The following is a 19,987-nucleotide window of genomic DNA, read 5'->3' as shown; positions in this document are numbered from 1 at the left end:
CCCGGCCGAGCACCCCGGCCCGCCCAGCACTGCCGGTCCCCGGCCCGGCTCCCAGCTCGGCACCCCCGGCCCGGCACCCCCGGCCCCTGGCTCAGCACCGCCGGCCTGGCCCCCGCCCCGCTGGCCCGATCCCCGGCCCCCGGCTCGGCACCACCGGCCCCACATGTCCCAATTTTCCCGGACATGTCCGGCTTTTTGGGATTTCCCCCCGGACGGGGATTTGGAGCCCAAAAAGCCGGACATGTCCGGGAAAATCCGGACGTATGGTAACCCTACGTAGGTGGAACACATTGGTGGTGACACTAGTGAATGCTGCAGTCAGTGCTGGGAGAGGGGAGGGGGGTCTCTTATTCTGGACAGCAGGTGGGGCTGGGAGCCTGTCTCCTGCTCAGGGGCTGAGGGTGAAATACTGGCCTTTTGCAGTAAAGGTTAGTTTTGCCTTTGGTATCGACAGGGCCAGCACTTTGTCTATGGTGCCCCGGGCTAGTTCAGAACCAGGCTGGGGAAGGGCCGGAGCCCGGAACTCTGCTGTGGGGAAGCCAGTTTCCAGCCGGAATCCGCAGCAGAGCGCCGCTTTCCGCTCCCTTAGTTGCTTGGTAACGCCGTCAGTGAAGTAGCAGAAAGGAGCGAGGGTGTCCCCCTGAAATTGGCCCCGCTAGGGCGACGAGGAGTGCTGGCCGGGCACGCATCCCGCCGGTCTGCGCTGGGATGATGCTGGAGCAGGACACCGGCCTCTCCTTGGCCATCGCTCAGATCGTGCAGCGGCTGAAGGGCTCCAGCCTCCATTCCCAGCTGGAGCGGCAGGCCCGGGTGAGCCCAGTCCCCGGCCCGCGGCTGCCCTCCCCCCGCTGCTTGCCTGACCCGCTGCATCCCCGCCCGTCCCTTCCTTCCATGCATCCGTCTCCCTTTCTGCTCCCCTCCGCCCCGGCCTTTCTCCGTGTCCCTCTCTCCATCCCCCCGTCACCCCTGCCACTTGTCCTCCCTTCCCTCCCTGGCTGGACGCACACGCCCAGCATTCGCCACGGACACTGCTGGGCGGATGCCGCAAGGCGGGGATGAACGTGGGGACCCTGTGCCTGTCCAGAGGAGAGGGAGTCAGACCTGCCCTAAACCTTTCACCCTTCTGCAGGGCCAGGAGACTCGCTGCTTAACTGTCAGGACAGTATTTATATCCTCACCCTCCGGGGAGGGAGGATTTCTCTGTGTATATTAATAATCTGGTTAAAGTCGCACTCATTCAAATTGCTCCACCAAATGAATTGGGTCGTTTTTTAATCCTTAATTTGGGATGCGGTTTTTTTTTAACTCCCTCTCCTCCTGCGGTTTCCCCTCAGAACATAAGGATTTGGTGAAAAGGAAGGAAAATAAATGAAATATGCACCAGAAAATGATGTTGTAATAATTGTGATCCTTTGTTCTCACCGGTATTCTCACTGCACTCTATATCCACTTTTAGGGTTTTTTTAGGTGTTCTTAAAGGCAAAGAGATGTTGTTTTAATATGTATCTCCTAAGTGGACATCCTGTCCTGTGGATTGTGGCGGAACAGCCACAAACATTATGGCCTGAAATGAATTTGTAGCCTAAAACTCTGTCTTCATGTATTTCCCGCCCTTCCCCCCGCTTTTTCTTGTGGATGACATCTTGTCGTATTGCTCATGGCAATATCTGTTTGCATGATCCTATTCTCTGTAGTTTCTTTTGAAACTCCAGTTTTTGTTACTATCTTTTTTTCTTTGTCTTTCTCTTGGCTTGGTAATAAAATCAATTAAGTCAATTTAACTTTTGTCTAGTTTATCAATTTTATTTTCAGGTTCTTAGTTCTGGGTTTCAAACTTTAAAAACATTATGAAAACATCTAATTTGGTATTACATTTTATAAAATCTTGGTTTTTGTTTTTGTTTTTTTTACAAAATTTCAATTGTGGACAATATTTAAATTGACAGTGTCCCTTATGTTGTATAAATGATGTTTTAGTGGATAAAACACATGGTTATTTGCCTTACTTTAGTATTCCTGTATTAGACAAGGCTATGTTCCGTGGCTGTCCACTTTTGACTTCCATGATTCATTGCTCTGTTGATTTAATTTATAGCTCTCAGATTGTTTGGGTTCTGTGTGGGATCATGCCATTTCACTTTTATGTCAGTGTAGGCTTCCGACTGATTGTTTGGGTTCTGTGTTGGACCCTGTATTATTTTTCTTTATATCTATTAGTGCTGTCCCCTGACTTTCATTGTTATTAAATAGTCTTGAAAGGATTAAATTTTTATTGATAAAAGTCCATTTCAATGTACACGCACAAACTGACAAAAAAAATTCCATCAATGATAAAGGTAATTTACAGATCGCCAAAGTAAGAAAAATGCTGCTTGCAAACTTTTTAGAATTTGATTTAATTATATTTACTTGGTATATTTTGACATATGATGTTGACAATTTGTGTATTAACAGTTATAAAGCTTAAACTTTTTGAACCTCAACATTTACTGTCATTAAGTAATTATTGTCTGACTAGCCATTGTCTAGCCTCCTACATAATTTCCCACAATTGTGAAATTTAAATAGATAAAAATAAAAAACTTAAAAATAAAAATCTATATTATCCATCATAATTATATGCAATTGTTAAATATAATTTGTCTGCAGTTCCAGATCTGTATCTTCTGCTCTCTTGTTTATATAGATAAGTAAATGAACATAGTGTTGTAAGTGCTATGTAGGTCACTACCAAACACAAAAGAAGATTTATAATCTAAATATATAAGTGAAAACCAACAGTACAAACAGAACAGTACATAATGGCCACAGCCCAGTCTCTCTTAAAAACTTCACAGAATAGGTGGATTTTAGAAGTTTGTGGAAGGAGAAGGAAGGAGCTTGGTATATATTGGTAGGGAGATTATTCCAGTCATATGGAGAAGGTAAAGGAGACAAATAGGGTAAGAAGAAGGCAGATTGGCCAGAGTTTAAATATTGCGAATACTTAGGAGATGAGGGTAGAGTAGGATGAAGCTTTGTAAAGGTGAAGAGAGCAGCTTGAATTTGACATTATTTGATGTCTACCTACAAAAGCATTTCTAAATGTGATTAGCCATTTTGGGGGATTTGTAGTTTAAATGAATACTGACAAAGTTGAGGTAGTGTTTCTTGGTCCTGATTGCAATTGTTCCATCATTTATTCTTGCTTTTTAAGAGGTTACCTTTGGATCCTGGGTTTTTCCAGGAATATGTGCATTCTCTTTGATTCTGAGTTAATTTATGAACCTCACAATTATCCTCCCCTTACGAACAATATAGATCTCTCTTGTTTTATCTTTTCTGCCAAAACTCTGATCCATTTTCAAGTTTTCTCTATACTGGATGTTTGTAATGGGTTTTTGGGGGAGGGATCCAGGCCTTGTCTGTTTTGTTTTTGTGATTTGTTGAATTTTGTTATTGTTAGTCTCAAATTACTGCCTAATCAGACCATTAAATTGACTAACTTTTGAAGCTGCAGATTGTGTACAAAATCTTGCTATTCTTATGCAAGACACCTCAACTCCTATTTATCTCTGAAACATGATCTATGTTCTAGTCTGCTTGTTAGTTACATTCTGTTTCTGACCTGAATGTTGTGGTATAAATAAATCTGTACTAACTGCAGAATTGAACCTCTCTACATGAAGCCAATTTTAGATAAATCTCAGTGATATTGAGATCTGTTTTGTTGCTGATATAAATTCTTCCAAGAGAAAACTTAACTTTTAGCTCTCATTTGTTTTTAAAAAATATAAAAAATCACTTTGGGAGTGCTGTGTAAATAACATTGTAAACCCTCAAATCACTCAAAATCCATTCTTCAAAATTTTGTATGCACATGCATGTGCATGTACAATATCTGACAAATGTCAGGATGTAAGTCAAGATATGTGTGTCCACATAATGCCCCTTTAAAATTAGTGTACAAATTTTTAGAGTTAGTGATATTTACTGAGCCTAATTAAAACATTGGGGAACTAATATTTAAAATAACAACAAAATTCTTGCTATACTCATTAATGTGTGTGGTTTTTTTTAGTTCTAGCAGGCAGAGCTCAAAAAACAGTTTCTGTTGTCAGCTTACAGAACTTCTGAAAAAACTGGGTTGCTTAAGAATGACGTTTATGAATGTTGAGTCTTTGGATCTGAGTAGAGATACAAGTTGGTTATGTTTTTGGATACAAGAAGGAAAAGGGGATTGTAAAGAAGAGACAAGACTTCTCCTTTATTTCTTAAATTTTCATGTGTGATATGTTACTTACAGTATTTAGGATAATTAAGTTGCCAAGCACATAGTGGAAACAGCAACTTATTTTACAGGATTCTTCAGCATCAAGTTGATGTGAGATGCTAGAACCCTGCATAAAAACTCAGAGTTATCTTTGATAATTCACTCTGATGGCAGATTAGCTCTAACCCAAGAGTATTAAAAAGGTTTGAATATACCTCTGAGCCACAGTAACTAGAAGGTAGGGACCAAAGGCTTGATTCACAAAGGGGACTTAAATGAACTCCTAAGTGCCCCTCCTGCCCACTGGAATTCATAGCCCACAGTTTGGCACCCAGCCTTCCCATACAGTGCATGGGGAGAGTTAGACACTTAAGAAAGGGATTCTCAGAAGCCAGCAAACTGAGCAGGCAGCTGCCTGAGCGAGCCACAAGTGAAATGCAAAGGAAAGGGACAAGGCTGAAGGGCTCAGATCCTCAAAGAGGCTTAGGTGCCTGACTGAAAGGCTGGAGAGCACTACTTCAGCTTTTCAGCCATGAACCCTCTCCTGGAGTTAGGTGCCTAAGCCAGGTCAGCCTCTTCCTCACAAAAAATGAGAGGGAGAGACACCCTTTCCCCCTCCCCCCCGCCCCCCGCGCACACTAAAGCCAATAGCCCAGTGGTCAGGGTATTCACTTGGAATGTGGGAGACCCATATTCAAATCCCTGCTCTACCTGATTTGGAGCAGGGATGTGGACACAGGTTTCCCACAGCTCTAATGAGTGCCTGACCACCAGTCTATTGCCTGTAATGGAGTGGGTCTCTCTCAATCTCTTCTGTTAGAACTGTTCCACTGTATATAAATAATTTAAATATTCATTGGATCAGAGAGAGAGAGAGAGACCCTATATTCTGGGGCACTCACCTGTGATTTGAGAGCCCTGGCTTCAAGTCAATGCTCCAAATCAAGCAGAGCAGAGATTCAGACTGCGGTCTCCCACATCCTAGGTAAGTGCCCCAACCAAAGGGCTATTGAATACACAGGGGACAGACACACTTGTCCCCGTTGTCTTTTGACAAGGGTCTTAATCCACTGAAAAATATGGTTCCATTGAAATCAAATGCTTTGTGACATTGTGTAGAGTTTGCAAAAATTTTCTCTAAGAGAAAAATTGTGGGAAAAAAGTTCCTACAATGTTGAAATGCCCTGTTTTGACATTTTTGGAATGAAATGTTTTGATATTTCATTTTGAAATGACTTTTTACATTTTTTATTACATTATAATAACGTCAAAATCAAAATGAAATGTTTTGATCTGAAATAATTTGTCAGACTTTTGTGGAAAATTATGAAATTTTCTGGTTTCATTCTGATTTGAAATGAAGCCAAATATTGAAATCTTATAAACTTTTGTGAAATGGAATTTCCACCTCCATTGAGCACTCATAAAAATTTGTTAATGATTGTGAGTCACTCAGAACCTACTGTAACCATAAAAATATCTGGCTGGATGGACAGATAATTTAAAAAAAAATAGGCCCCAGCATTTCATTGGGGCAGAAGATTCATAAACTGTCCTTCTGACATGTAGAAAAACCCTATCCAGACATTAGACATACAGTGGGGAGAAGTGGAGTAAAAGAAGAGATGAAAACTTAAGCAGAGTAATTTTTTAAAAACATAAACAAATGTGATATTAACGATACCAGTAATTCCTGTTGCCACCTGCATGACCCTTTTCAGATTGCAATTTATTGTTGGCATCTCAGCAGTGGGTCTTGAGGAGGGATTTGTAAGAAGACAGGGTTGTGGCTTTATAGATAAGTTATGAGAGGGAGTTTCGTGCATAAGAATCAGCATCGAATATGAATATGTGAAGGTGCTTGTAGAAGAAGCAGACTTTTGGGTGATAGAGGTTGGCCAAGTGGAGAAGGCAGATAAGATAGAAAGGATCATAAGGGATCTTAAAGTGTGGATAAGAAGGTATATCTGGTTTGGTCGTGAAAGGGGAGCCGCTTGAGGTAATTAAAGAAGGGGAAGAGGGTGACATGATGGGAATGACTGCTCAGGAAGATGACCTTAGCAGCAGCTTTTTGATGGACCTGAGGTTGGAGGAGTAAGTGTCAAGGTATTGACACTACCTGGATGGGTGTGGCTAAAGGAAAGGCAGATGGACATTATAGTAGCTTAGCTAGGGTGGACAGACTGTGAGATCAGATAATCAAGGAAACTATTTTGATCTTTTTTTCAGTACTAGAAGAATTATTGATACTGAACTTCGCTGATATGAAAGTTCACATTTAGAAAGTGATCATCTCTGTAATATGCAACATTATATACCAAAATATATCAAACAATAGTAGGCTCATGATTCATTATAGATAATACATTTCTTTTCATGTATCATATTTAACAGAGAACTTACTGACATGTTCTCGTATTCATAGAGATTGTAATCTTCTTGTCTATATTGTTCAGCAGTAACATTTGCAGTGTGAAGAATTTTAAATTGAATACTGTTATGAATACGTTAAACAGATTAAGGAGTTCAGAAACAACTTAAGTTTGATTCACGGAAGATCTTTATTAGTTATGTATGTACACATGAACTACCTTGCAGATGTGTACCTTATTTGCAGCAAATTTCTATCTTCAAATGAAACCTAGGGAGTTGATTAAAACTGCAAATATTATAATTTACAAAACCTATCCAGCAAATTTAAAATGACCTACTTCTGCCTAAAAGCTGAGACTAATTGTTACTTGCTCTCAATTGTTTTCCATTTCAATTGCTATATTATTTGTACTTGTATATGAACAGTGCTTCACTTTACCACTACACTGTTCCCTAGCTATCAAACATAATTTAATGTAGAAATGCTCAAATGTAGACAAGGCTATTGGTGTCAATGTCAATCAGGTTTCTATACTCTAAAATTGGCTCAAACATGTTCATAACTTTTTTTTTCTGAAAAGGGGGTATAAATTAAAATCCAACCAAAATTAGCACTTGGACTTCTTTGGGTTTTAGTAATATAAATTACCTAGCAAGCAAAACTGTGAACGTTTTCTTATGACCATTTTGAGAGAGTGTTATGATTAGGGAGATATCAGCAATTAAAGCTAAAACATTTGCACTTGTGTGAAACTAGCCAGATGAACAGTAATAAACATATACAAAAGTCATGGCACTTACCTAAGAAGAAAAGACTTTAAATGGAAGACTGAAAATATTTAGACAGTGTGTAGAACTAGTAAATGGTCAACATATTATTACTTTATATAGTCAAATCAGTTGAATATACAGCTGAAAAAGGATGTGAGTGAGGAGAGTATGATATCCATTCCTGAAACACAGAAGCAGGTTGATCCCAGGACTAAAAAAATGTGAGCTATTAGGACGACGTGTGTACATACTCCAAACCATAGTATTCTGAACAATTCTAAGGCTTTGCTAAGGGACAGAAATGAAAACGAAAGACCTCTCCGCCCCCATATCACTCAAGAACTAATAAATGAATGGAACAACCTAGTAAACAATATTATTCAGAATGGAAACTTTGATGATGTTTGGAATTTGTTCTTCCAGTAATTAGTAATTGTCACTATTGTAGTAATTGTCCAATTGTGCTTTGAGATTCAAATTTAACACTAATTCAAAGTAAGATTAGGATTAAGGAATGTTTTGTACTTCATTTTCCTTATTTTATTGGTCCATGTGTTTCCTATTAAAGTAACTTCAAGTAAATTAAAGTAATGTTTAAGTTTTCCATACATTTAAGATTACAAGTGTTGTAAATGTATATAGCTATTCCAATTAAGTAATACATATAATTAAATATACATCCAAATAGCCACAGCGTGAAATCATTCCATTATGTATAAAAGAGGATACATATCGCAAAAAATTGACTGTTACAGGGAGTGGGGGATTGATTGGTACAAGACTTAATAGGTAATTGGAACTAGTTTCCTTTCGCATTTTCCTTGGTATTTAAGGTAGAAACCAACTGCAGGGTACAGATGCCCCCCCCCCCCCCCGGATTACACAAACCCGACTTATGCAAATCCGCATTTACGGAAAAAGTTCTGTAAGCTAGAAATAGGAGGTTTTCTTTCTTTTTTTTTTTTTTTGCGTAATTGTCGGGTATACATTTCTGACTTACGCAAAATTCAAGTTACGCAAGGTATTCTGGAACGGAATGCTTACATAAATCGGGGAGCATCTGTATGTCTTTAGGGCTGGTTTCTCCTTTCCACTCAACTAATACATTTACATTGGGAAAACTGAACAAGAGTGTTTGCTGCCAACTGAGAAACTCAGATGCAGTGGTGACTGGGTAGATCCTACTAGGGCTGGAGCTAACACATTGTTAGTTTGTAAATAGATTGTTAATTTGTAAACAGAGGCAGATTAAGATTTACTGGGGCTCTGGGTACAAAGAACATTTGGGCCCTCCAAGATCCTGCCCCCTATCCTGGCTGGAAGCCGGGCTGTGGTAAGAGCTGCCCAGGAAACCCTGGCCACTGGGGGAGCCCTTGGCGGCGTGCCATGAGGGTAGGGACATGCTGGGGGCTGCTCTCGGACACCACAGCCACCTGCCCACAGCAAGTGGAGGGTCTGGGGCTCTTCACAGTTACCCAGGCTCCCTGGGTGGCTCTTACCACAGCCTAGGGCAGTGGTCCCCAAACTGTGGGGCACATCCCCCTAGGGGCATGGAGCAATGTTCAGGGGCACTGTGGGGCCCAGCTCTGCCCTGCCCGTATCCCCAACTGTGGCTTTGCTCCCGGCCGCAGCTGCAGCCATGGCCCCGCTCCCGGCCCCTGACTGCTGCTCCAGGCCCCTAAATCTGGCCCACTCCTGGTCCTGGCTCCCGGGGGGGGAGTGTGGACCGGGTCAGAGGGGGCACAACCAAAAAAGTTTGGGGACCCCGGCCTAGGGTGATATGTCCCATTTTGGCCTCAGATGTTTGGACTTTTTTTGGCAAAACTGTGCCTTTGTCCTGTTTATTGTTGCCAGTTGGCAAGAGCAAACAGGACAAATGCTCAATTTTGCCAAAAAGGGTCTGGGGGTGAGTGGTGAGGTTTGTTGGGTGGTGAGCAGTGGGGCTTGGGCCAGCCCTGTGCAGGGGGGAAAACGAGAGAGGATTGGATCAGCTCTGCACTGTATTGCGGGAGGGTGTCCCTCTTGGACCAGCTCCGTGTGGGGTGGGACCAGCGGCTTGGCCAGCTCTGTGTTGGGGCAGGGGGAATAGGCTTACCCTACCTCAAGCTTTGTGTTCCAGCTGGGCCAGGGGGTGAGGCCTTGGGGAAGAGGAGGAGCAGGGCTGAGGGGAAGGGAGGAGGGAGAGGAGGAGCAGGGGTCAGGGCCCCCAAATTGGTTTTAGCCCTGGGGCATGGGCCCTATCAGCCCATGCAGTAATCTGCCACTGTTTGTAAACTTCATTTAGGTAGAAGCCAGCTCTAGCTTTTGGGGGCTTAGGTTGGGACTGAAGTTAGGCTGGCTCATGTAGAGGCCTGTTTCATCTTTAAGATTGAAGTTTTGTCTACACAGACGTTGTAATGGTGTAACTTAAATTGGTTTAATTAAACCAATGCAACTTTTGTTTTGGACTCTTTTATCAGTTTAAAACTGCTTATATCGGTTTAGCCGGCACCAAATTTATAGGTTCCAGATATATCAATATGTCAGGTTTAAACTGATATAAAGTTTCAAGTTTTATGCTTCAAGAAAGATGTGGAGAAATTGGAGAGGGTCCAGAGAAGAGCAACAAGAATGATTAAAGGTCTTGAGAACATGACCTATGAAGGAAGGCTGAAAGAATTGGGTTTGTTTAGTTTGGAAAAGAGAAGACTGAGAAGGGGACATGATAGCAGTTTTCAGGTACTAAAAGGGTGTCATAAGGAGGAGGGAGAAAACTTGTTCACCTTAGTCTCTAAGGATAGAACAAGAAGCAATGGGCTTAAACTGCAGCAAGGGAGGTCTAGGTTGGACATTAGGAAAAAGTTCCTAACTGTCAGGGTGGTTAAACACTGGAATAAATTGCCTAGGGAGGTTGTGGAATCTCCATCTCTGGAGATATTTAAGAGTAGGTTAGATAAATGTCTATCAGGGATGGTCTAGACAGTATTTGGTCCTGCCATGAGCGCAGGGGACTGGACTCGATGACCTCTCGAGGTCCCTTCCAGTCCTAGAATCTATGAATCTATGAAAAAGAGAATCCTCACAAAAAGTTGCATTGGTTTAATTATATTGATATAAAATTACACCATTAGTTGTACAGGTACAATTTTGTGTGTAGACCAGGCTTAAGTTTAGCCTGGAAGTTTGGTAGTGGTCTGCTCCAGCCCCTAAAGGATTTGTTTAGTCTGGACAAATCTTATTCAAACTCTGGATTTTTTTCTTTTAAGGGAGCTATATTATGGAGTTGCTGTGGGAGATTTTTATACTAAGTTATTTCAGTTCTTCTGGAGCCTAAAAAAAAAAAAAATCTATTTCCCCCGTATTTTAATGTTCTTGCATCTTTTTATGCTCCTTTCTCTTTTACGATATCCAAGTCTACAACTCACAGTTCCCATGTATTACATCTTTGTATGACAGACTCTCCCATTATTATCTTCCAAATGCAATGTTATGGCTGAGATTCCAGAGATCCTGAACTCAGAAATTTTAAGTTCATGGTTTCCACAACAGTTGAAATTCATTCCTCTTGTGCATATTACTTCTACCTGTGTAGTCATAAGAATGTTTCTAATATCATAATTAAAAATAGAAAGCTTACTCTCCTGTCTGCTTTTATTTTTTTTTATTTATTAGGGTAGTCTACACAAACCAGAAATTAAACTTGAATCACTAAAGGAAGATATTAAGGATTTTCTGAAGACCTCAGGTTTGTAATAGTTCATTCAATTCAGTTGATGAATCTGTAGAAGTATAAACACTTTTGTGAATAAATATAGATGTAATATTCTGTAATTCCAGTTTATGGAATTTACATGCTCTATTTAAAACAATTTCCAACCAGCAGAGCTTGAAAGCGTTGTAGACTAAGGCTCGTACTATCTTCTTTTAAAAACAAAAATTAAATGTCTTATTTTTGTTTCTCATGTTAAGACAGCATGATTAATTACTCCAGTAAAGAAATGGCCAAAATTAAAGCTGTGCATTCAGATGCAATCTCAAATCATTACTTTCCAAGCATAAAAAAATTGGTGTGGTTTTATTAACATCTTTGGTATGTGCAGGTGGGAAGAAGAAAAGGATCATTATGTCATACATTGAAGCACCTTATAAACATGTGTCTGTAACTTCTGTTACGCTATCCTACCCTCAGTATTTGTCTACGTTGTTATGCCATGTCTTTGCTTGCCATGTCAGGTCATTTAGGTTCTGATACTGCAAAGGGATCATCAGCAGGAGCAGAATCTTATGCCTGAGTGGAGTCCCACTGAAGTTGTTAAGACATCCAGCATGTGTAATAGTCCACCCAAGACATTGGGATTCTAGTCTCTGATTCAGCAAGGAACTTAAGCATATGGTGAATTTTACGCATGTGAGTAGTCCCACTGAAGTTAGGCACATGCTTAAGTACCTTGCTGAAGTACATTGTAAACTCTGCAAGGCAGGCACTGAGTCTGTTTTATGTTATGTAAGACACCGTTGTAGGGATTCAATAGATAATAGTCGTAAATAAAAATGTTGGTGGGAACTTATTAAATGTAGTTATTAAACTTATTCATTTACTAAAGCTGGATGGGAAGCCCATTTTGTGGAATTTAATTTTTGAATGTTTTGTAGTTTAAGTTCTGTAAAACTACCAAATCATGGAATGATTTATTGAGATTTTGTAAAATCTAAATACATTTAAAGAAACTCTTTAACGATATTTTTTTTTAAAATACATTCACTAATTGGAGAAAGTAATATCTGAACTTTATTAAGACTGTTTAAGGGTAGTTGCATAAAATATAAAATAGTTCAAATAAGAGAGGGTAATATGAGAAGTCATTTTAAGATACACTGTTAATATGCACAATGCCTGTGAATTTCTCTAAGAAACAACTTGACATTCTACAATACTTTCCAGAAGTCTGTCTGCAAAAGGAAAAAACTCTTGCATACTCAATAATCTTTAAATACATACCTTATAGAGAAGGGAACTTACCATTTTTCAAGTCTAGGGATAAAATTTTCAAAAGTGCCTAAGTGACTTAGCCACCTAACTCACCTTTGAAAATGGGGTGACATTTAGGCACTTATAAGCAGTTATCCTGCTCTCTGTGGCAAGAGAGAACAACTTTTCTTCATCTTTTTTATGGCATCTTTTTTAAACATACCCAGTTTCTTCCGCCTTTGCTCATGTGGCTTGCATTCCATCCCTTTAATCATCTTTGTTGCTCGCTTCTGGATCCTTTCTAGTTTCTCTACATCCTCTCTATACATTGGTGACCTAAATTGGACACAGTACTCTGGCTGAAGCCTAACCAGCGCTGAGTAGAGTGCTACTATCACCTCCCATGACTTGCATGCTATGCCTCTGTTAATGCAACCCAAAATTGCATTTGGTTTTTTTGCAAGAGCATTGCATTGCTGACTCATGCTGAAGTTGTGATCCACCACAACTCCCAGATCCTTCTCAGCAGTGTTGCTGCCAAGCCAGTTATCCTGAACTCTGTATTTGTGCATTTGGTTTTTCTTCCCTATGTGAAGTTCAACAAAGACAAATGTAATTTTGTTGTCTATAGCTCAGTTCTCCAGTTTATCAAGATCTCTTTGAAGTTTGGCTCTATCCTCCAAGTATGCAACCCCTCCCCCACCCCCGAGTGGGGTTACCGTGTTTCAGGTGGATTCCCCACTGTGTCAGTGGGTATACTTGCCACTGACAGGACTCTGAGCTGGGACCTTGTAAAGTAGGGAGGGCCTGGGTCCCCCTACCTGGCCACTTCCCTCCCCCCCCACCCCCCCGCCCCCTCCTGGTGACGGGCCTGTTTCCCTACTGAAGAGGGCCATTATACTGACTCTGGCCATTGGGCCACAAAGCCCCCAGAGAGTGTAGCTATACAGACTCTGGTCACTAGGCCACACAGCGCTGCTGAACAGGGCAGCCTACCGACTCCGATTGCTAGGCCACACAGCCCTACGGAAGTGGGCAGTTATCCTGACTCTGGCCATTGGGGCACGCAGCCCTGAGAGGGGACAACCTTACCACTTGCCACTAGGCCACACGGCCTTGCTGAGACTGGAGACCACACTGACTCTGACCACTAGGCCATACACCCTGGCCAAACTGGGTAATCATACTGGCTTGAGCCATTGGGTCCCACAGCCTTGTGGGAAGGGGCTGTCGTCCTGACCCTGGCCATCAGGCCATACAACCCTGAGAGAGTGGCCATATTGACTTTTACCACTACCCCAAGACAAGGTCACGCTACCCCAAGATAAGGGGTGATAGTAAAGATGTGGCCGCGGGGAAGTAATTACCCTCACCCTGCCCCAAGAGGGGATGGGGCGTACTTGCCGCATGACACAGTGGCTCTGAGATTTCTTCAGCTAATTCTTTCAGCATCCTGGGGTGAATAGCATCAGGCCACTGACTTGGATTAATTCAGAAGATCTCTGACATGTTCTTTACTTATCTCGATCTGCATCCCTTCCCCTTTATTGTCTATGATAACTTTGCTTGTTGTCCAGTCACTTGTTATTTTTTGTACGAAGACTGAAGCAAAGTAGGCAGTGAGCAGCTCTGCCTTTCTGTCGCCTTCCGAAACCAGCTCACCTTCTCCATTGAGCAGTGGGCTCACGCCAATCTGATCTTTGTTTTGTCTGACATATTTGAAGACCCCCTTCTTGTTGTCTCTAACATTTTTTTGCCAGCTGTCACTCAGTCTTGCCTTAGCTTTCCTGATTTTGTCCCACTATTCCCATGTATATTTCCTTGGTGACATGTCCCTTCCTCCATTTCCTGTATGTATCCTTTTAGCTTTTTAGATAACTAAAAAGCTCCTTGTGCAGCCACACTGGCCTCCTATGGCTCTTCTTTTCTTTCCTCTGCATTGGAATAGCTTGATATTGAGCCTCTACATGTTTTAGGAACTGCCAGCCCCCTTCAACTCCTTTTCTTCCTAATTGGTCTTTCCATGGGACCTTGCCTGATATTTCTCTGAGCTGATTGAAATCTGCCTTTTTGAAGTCCAGTGTTCTTGTTTTGCTGTTCTCATGTCCTCCTTTCCTTAGGATCTTGAATTCTATCAGATCATGATCAGTTCCTCCCAAGTTCCCAACCACCTTCGTGTTTGCAACTAATTAATCCGTGGTGGTCAACACCAGATCCAAAATGGATGACTGCCTAGTTGTTATGTCGACTTTCTGAATTTGAAAATTGTCCCCTACGCATGCTAAGAGCTTGAGTTCATTTGCCCTGAAGAATACAATAATCAACATATTAAACAAGTATTATATTGTATCTAAGGTTGCATTTAATTGTGATTCTGTAACTGAAGACTGTATTGTAAAGCTTTGAACTAGGGGGCAGAATTAAGGGAGCACATGCAACTTTTTACTTTGGCCTTCTGTGTTTTAACCTTCTGTTAGTGTAGTTATTTCTTGCCTCCTGTGCCTTTAGGGAGAGCCTGAAAGAGAGAGAACTTAGGTAGATGTGAAATTGAATTGAAGACCACAAACTTTAGTGAATCTGAAAGATTCCCTTGAGTCGTACTTCAGATCTTTAAAGGTGTACTTGTTTATGAAATGATTGCCAATTTCTTTTTTTTTTTCTTTTTTTTTTATTTAAACAGGATGGGAAAAGAGGCTTCAGAATGCTGTTTATAGTGAACTCAATGTGTGAGTTTTTATTCAGTATTTTTATTATATATGCTTATGTACATTTATATCTGTCTGTATGATATGTCTGCATTATTTGCAAGACCGTTATGTATATGTCACACTAGGGAGGTATAATTATGTTCCTATATTTTTAGTGCATCACAGATTTCTTTTTCTACCCCCAAAATGGATGACTTTCAATGAGATTTAGGCTGCTAAGTGCTTAAGCTACTTTTTAAAATGGGATGTAGGCTCCTAAGTCACTTAGGCTCTTAAAAACATCACCAAGATCATCTTCTGCAAGATCTATACTGATGCCATTGAACACGCAGGTGAGCAAACAAGGAAGTAAATAAAATGTTTGGATTTTTTTTTCTAGTGTTTTTTTTTTTCCTTGTCTTTTGCTTTCCAGTTTTGCTTTTATGAAAAGATGTTGAGTTTATTTCCATAAGGGTACTAGAAATTTTGAAAATAAGAATGGTCTTTTACTTATGGCACTGACTCAGGAGACCTTGGTTCAATTCCTGGCTCTACCCTTGGGCAAGTCATTTGATCTTTCTGTGCCTCAGCTCCCCATCTGTAAAATGGGGTAATATTACTTCCTTTCTTAGACCATTTGTCTGCCTTTAGAGTGTATGTTTTTTGGAGCAAGGACTGTCTCTTAAGTCCATTTACGTTACCTAGAACACTGGCACCCTATGATGTTTGAGGCACCTCAAGACACTGCTGTAATACAAATTGTGATTACATTAACTTAGGGACAAAACAGCAGAAAAAGGACATACTTGTTTTGATTTTCTTTTTCCCCCTGCATCTTTTAGAGCCCCGATTAAAAGCTCTAGTATTAAGATATAGATATTTCTCCAAGTGTACAAGGTCAGTCTCTAATTTGATGGTTGTTGCTTATATCACACTTGAAAACATCTGAACCTCTGTTCAGCCAACTCATTCTTGTTTCAGTGTGAGGATTCCTGGAGGTACCCAGGACTGTGAGGTGCCTCACTACTACCTGGCCTTAGCATCAAGAAGCTTTCACTATGCCTGCCGTTGGTCAGATCCCAACTCCACTAGCCATGGGTAACACAAACACTCCCCTCTAGGCCTCGCAGACTGCGCTGTCACTTTGCAGGTCAGCGATTGGCACATTCAAACCCTCAAGCCCTCCGAGTGTCTCCCTGGAGCCATTCAGATTCTGGTTCACTGAACACACTCAATATTCACAGATTCACTATTTCCAAAGAAACAGTACACCCCAGCTTACCAGTTCTATCTCAGATCACTGCTTCACTTCGCACACCGCCCTTAGATGTGTTTATAGTGAAATCAAATATAAGTTAGTTTAATAAAGTGTAGAGATTCAAGTGGTAGTAGTAGCAAGAAGTAGTATAGGAAACAAATGGGGTACATATAAAATAAAATCGTAATCTGCATTCTAGAGCCTAGACTTAATTAACAATGTACTCGCATGTTTTGTAGAGTATTGCTCACCCTAGATCCTTACAGCACATTATAGCCAAGTTAGCTCTGACCCTTCTTTCATGAGACACAAGCATGCTGTCAATTTGCCTCCCTTGGTGAGGGATTCTGTTTGTCGCTTTGCACTTCAAGATATAGCAGAACAATCCTTTATCTTTATTCATAGACAAGATACCCACTTTGCTGTTTGTTTATTCCTGTAGATTTCCTCTCTTGTAGGTTTTATAATCTCGTCTTTTACCTGTGGTTTAGTAAACCAATAGGCATACATTAGGAGGCATACAATACACAAATGCTCAGACAAGAGATAGATGTCTGTTACCTTCTGCTTGAAAGGAAAACTTCCGAGGTATGTCACCTCCTGGTTATATGTCTTATCTCCAAGATCTTAAGAGCGTAATTTTAGATACATAATTCTGTAAATATTATCTTTACATACATTTTGCAATGATTATGACAGCCAATGGGCTAATGGCTCTCAGTAGAGACCTCACATGCTAACCTTTAAACAATTACGCATGTATCCAATCCAGAGGATCTCTGTAAAACACTGTGCATCTTATGTGCCCTCTGCCCATTTGAACTAAGGGATCCCAGGGTTACAGTCAGTCACTGGATTTTTTCTACCATGTAAAGCACAGACATTTTTTTTTCTTACTTACAAAAGGTATTTCTCTAAAACCCCTACACTTTCTTTTTTATTTCTTTACTAATATTTTTGCAGGACTTTGCTTGTCTGTCTTACTTCTGAAGTGCATCTCTTGGTGTTCATATTTTGCATTTTGTCTAGACAGTTCTTCATTCCACTAGCTACTTCTCTTCCTGCGTCTTTCATGTTTTTATTGCTATGCAATTTATGGCTAGAGATTCAAGCTTGCTGAGATTGGCACTCCAAAATTATGCAGTTACTTTGGACATGTTCAGTTGTGAAAATTAATCAAGTTACAGACTGAACTTGTTTTTTTGAGAAATACCGTTTCCTGGAAAGAGAAAATAATTTTATTTAGACATTATCTTATTCTGTAATACTGCTTTAAAATTTTTATGAAACATTATTTGATTTTTCATGAATATTTGTGATGTCATTAACTGTTGTTTCTACAAAACGTTCTATTTATGTTAAAAAATCTTGTCTACAGCCTTGAATATTTATTTTACGTCCTTGAAGTACTCTACATGCATAGTAAGATAAGAGACTGCTTTTTATGAGAAATCCCATCATTCAAGTTTAGATTGCCATCCACAAAATTATTGTTATTGTCTTATCCAAAGACAGAAATTATGTTTAGGGTTATGAATGTGCACATTTCAACCATGCCAGAGATTTACAGTACCCTTTACTATTTCTTTTCTAATTAAGAGTGTGAATACCTATAATGCAAAGATGGGAACTGGGATTTCACTTATTGATATTGATCTTTTTTTTTTTTTTTTTTTTTTTTTTAAGGTTGGGGTTTGACCTTGGGCTTAGAATTATTATTGCATATATTGTACTGCTTCTAAAAATAATTATGGAGTTGAGAAAATTTGTTCAAAGAGCAAAAGACATCAACGTATTTAATAATTAATCTAACATTCAAATCATAATTTTGTTTTGTTAAGGTTCCCTTCACCCTGTCATCCTGCAGCACCCCCTGAGCACATGAAGGAACCCTTAGTTTATATGAGGAAAGCACAGGTTGGTTGTCATCAATCTATCTGTCTGTTTTCAACTGGAGCATTTTAGTTTATGCCGTATATGTCTACCATACAATTTTAAAACATCTTTGTACATTTAAAATGGTAACTTTTAATTATAAGTGTTTAGGTATAAAAATGAATGTATGTCATATTTCATAATGGCAGCATCCATAAATAAAGTAGAATAAAGTTGAAGTAGGATACAGTGGTCAATCAATGAGTGTTATAAAGATTATGTGGAAAATAGAATGGTTCACAGAATAGAATATGATTTAGGAAAAAAGCTTAGGAGGTATTTGTCATTTCATTTATGGCTAATCAAGTGAGATTTTGAAGAGTCAGGTAGTGGAATGGGTGCAAAAGGATAAAGAGGCTGTCCCAGGTAATGGCATTTCCAGACAAGAAAGATTTATTATCCAGCATGGAGAAAACTGATGGGATGGTGAAAGGAGTAGGCAGAAGTCTAGAGCTGAAGGAACTAAGTGAACATGCAGAAGAATAAGAGGAATATAGGTAGACAGATCAAAAGAGGAACTTGAACACAGAGAAAATATTTTACTTTCCTTGTTTGAGTTATTCATGATGTTTTACGAGTAAATTCCACATCAAATTGGCATCCTTTCATCTGCGAGAGATGTGGGAATTGCAGCCTATGATGTAGGTTGTTTGCAGTGTCTCATGTGACTTGAATAGTCCAATCCAAGATTTGCATGATCTTTGGCTGTTATTGCAATGTATGTATTTTGGTTGGGAACTGCTTGCTTCCTACGGGCTCTTTTCTTTTCTTTTCAAGCTGTAGGAGCTAGCTTCTGTCATGAACTTTGATACCCTGATGGAGACGATGGCGCTACTTGTTACGATCATTTGTCAGGATTTCCCATTGGTCAGGATCAATTCCAAATTCCTTCATATCTTGCTTTCATGTGTCTTTATAGTGAAGCTTGGGACGTCCTGTTGTTCTTGTTCCCTCTGATAGCTCCCCGTATAGCATGTCCTTGGGTATGCATCTGTCTTCCAACCTATTCAGATGGCCCAGCCAGCACAGTGATCTTTGCTTGAGTAGGGCTGTCACACTTAGTAATTTGCCCTTTGAAGAACCTCTTGCATTGGTGACTTTATCCTGCCATTTGGTGTTGAGTATGCGGCGTAAACAATGTAGGTGGAAGGGAACTGTTTAACCATTTCTCCTGATGCGCATAAGTTGTTCATGTTTCCCCAACATACATCAGAGTGCTGAGGACCCAAGCTTGGTACACTAGTATTTTGGTCTTGATAGTAAGCTTTGAGATGTTCCATGCTCTTTTAGTTAGTTTGCTAAAGGTGGAGGCAGCCTTTTCAATGCGAATGTTTAGCTCTTCATCCAGTGAGAGGTTGGTGATCACTGTAGAACCTAAATAGCTGAACTTCTGGATTACATCTAGCTGGTTTGCATTTAAGGTAATTGAAGGATCTTGTGGAACCCCCTGTCCTAATATAACAGTGTTCTTGATGCTGATGGTGGGCGCAAATGCCTGACAGGCATTTGAAAGGTGGTCCATGAGTTCTTGTAGTAAATCTTCATTGTGGGCTATGAGGGCAGCATCATCAGCGAATAGAAGTTCCCTGATTAGCACCTTTTTGACTTTGGTCTTTGACTTAAATCAGGACAGGTTGAAGAGTTTCCTATCTGATCTTGTGTGGAGATACACCCAATCTTTCATGTTGTTAAACGCACAGTTCAAAAGTACTGAGAAGAAGATTCCAAAGACTGCAGGGGCAAGAACAGATCCTTGTTTCACT

The 19,987-nt window shown here is 40.4% G+C and overlaps 1 protein-coding gene across 4 annotated transcripts in view; it reads left to right on the top strand.

Moving 5' to 3' along the window:
• Nucleotides 1-579: 579 nt before the first annotated feature.
• Nucleotides 580-19,987, top strand: part of TBC1D19 (TBC1 domain family member 19) — a 101,692-nt gene continuing 82,284 nt past the window's right edge. For 2 of the 4 annotated variants that reach the window (XM_065597009.1, XM_065597008.1), the window contains exons 1-4: nt 580-810; nt 11,048-11,120; nt 15,025-15,070; nt 18,131-18,206. In XM_065597009.1, the coding sequence (XP_065453081.1) occupies nt 709-810; nt 11,048-11,120; nt 15,025-15,070; nt 18,131-18,206 (297 nt within the window). In that variant the 5' untranslated portion in view covers nt 580-708. The remainder of the gene's footprint in view (nt 811-11,047; nt 11,121-15,024; nt 15,071-18,130; nt 18,207-19,987) is intronic. The other 2 variants (XM_005300298.5, XM_065597010.1) reach the window with 2 other exon arrangements.

This window comes from Chrysemys picta, chromosome 5 (assembly GCF_011386835.1).
Source record: "Chrysemys picta bellii isolate R12L10 chromosome 5, ASM1138683v2, whole genome shotgun sequence".
In the NCBI taxonomy this organism is placed as follows: domain Eukaryota; kingdom Metazoa; phylum Chordata; order Testudines; family Emydidae; genus Chrysemys; species Chrysemys picta.
This window is presented reverse-complemented; position numbering and strand designations above follow the sequence as displayed.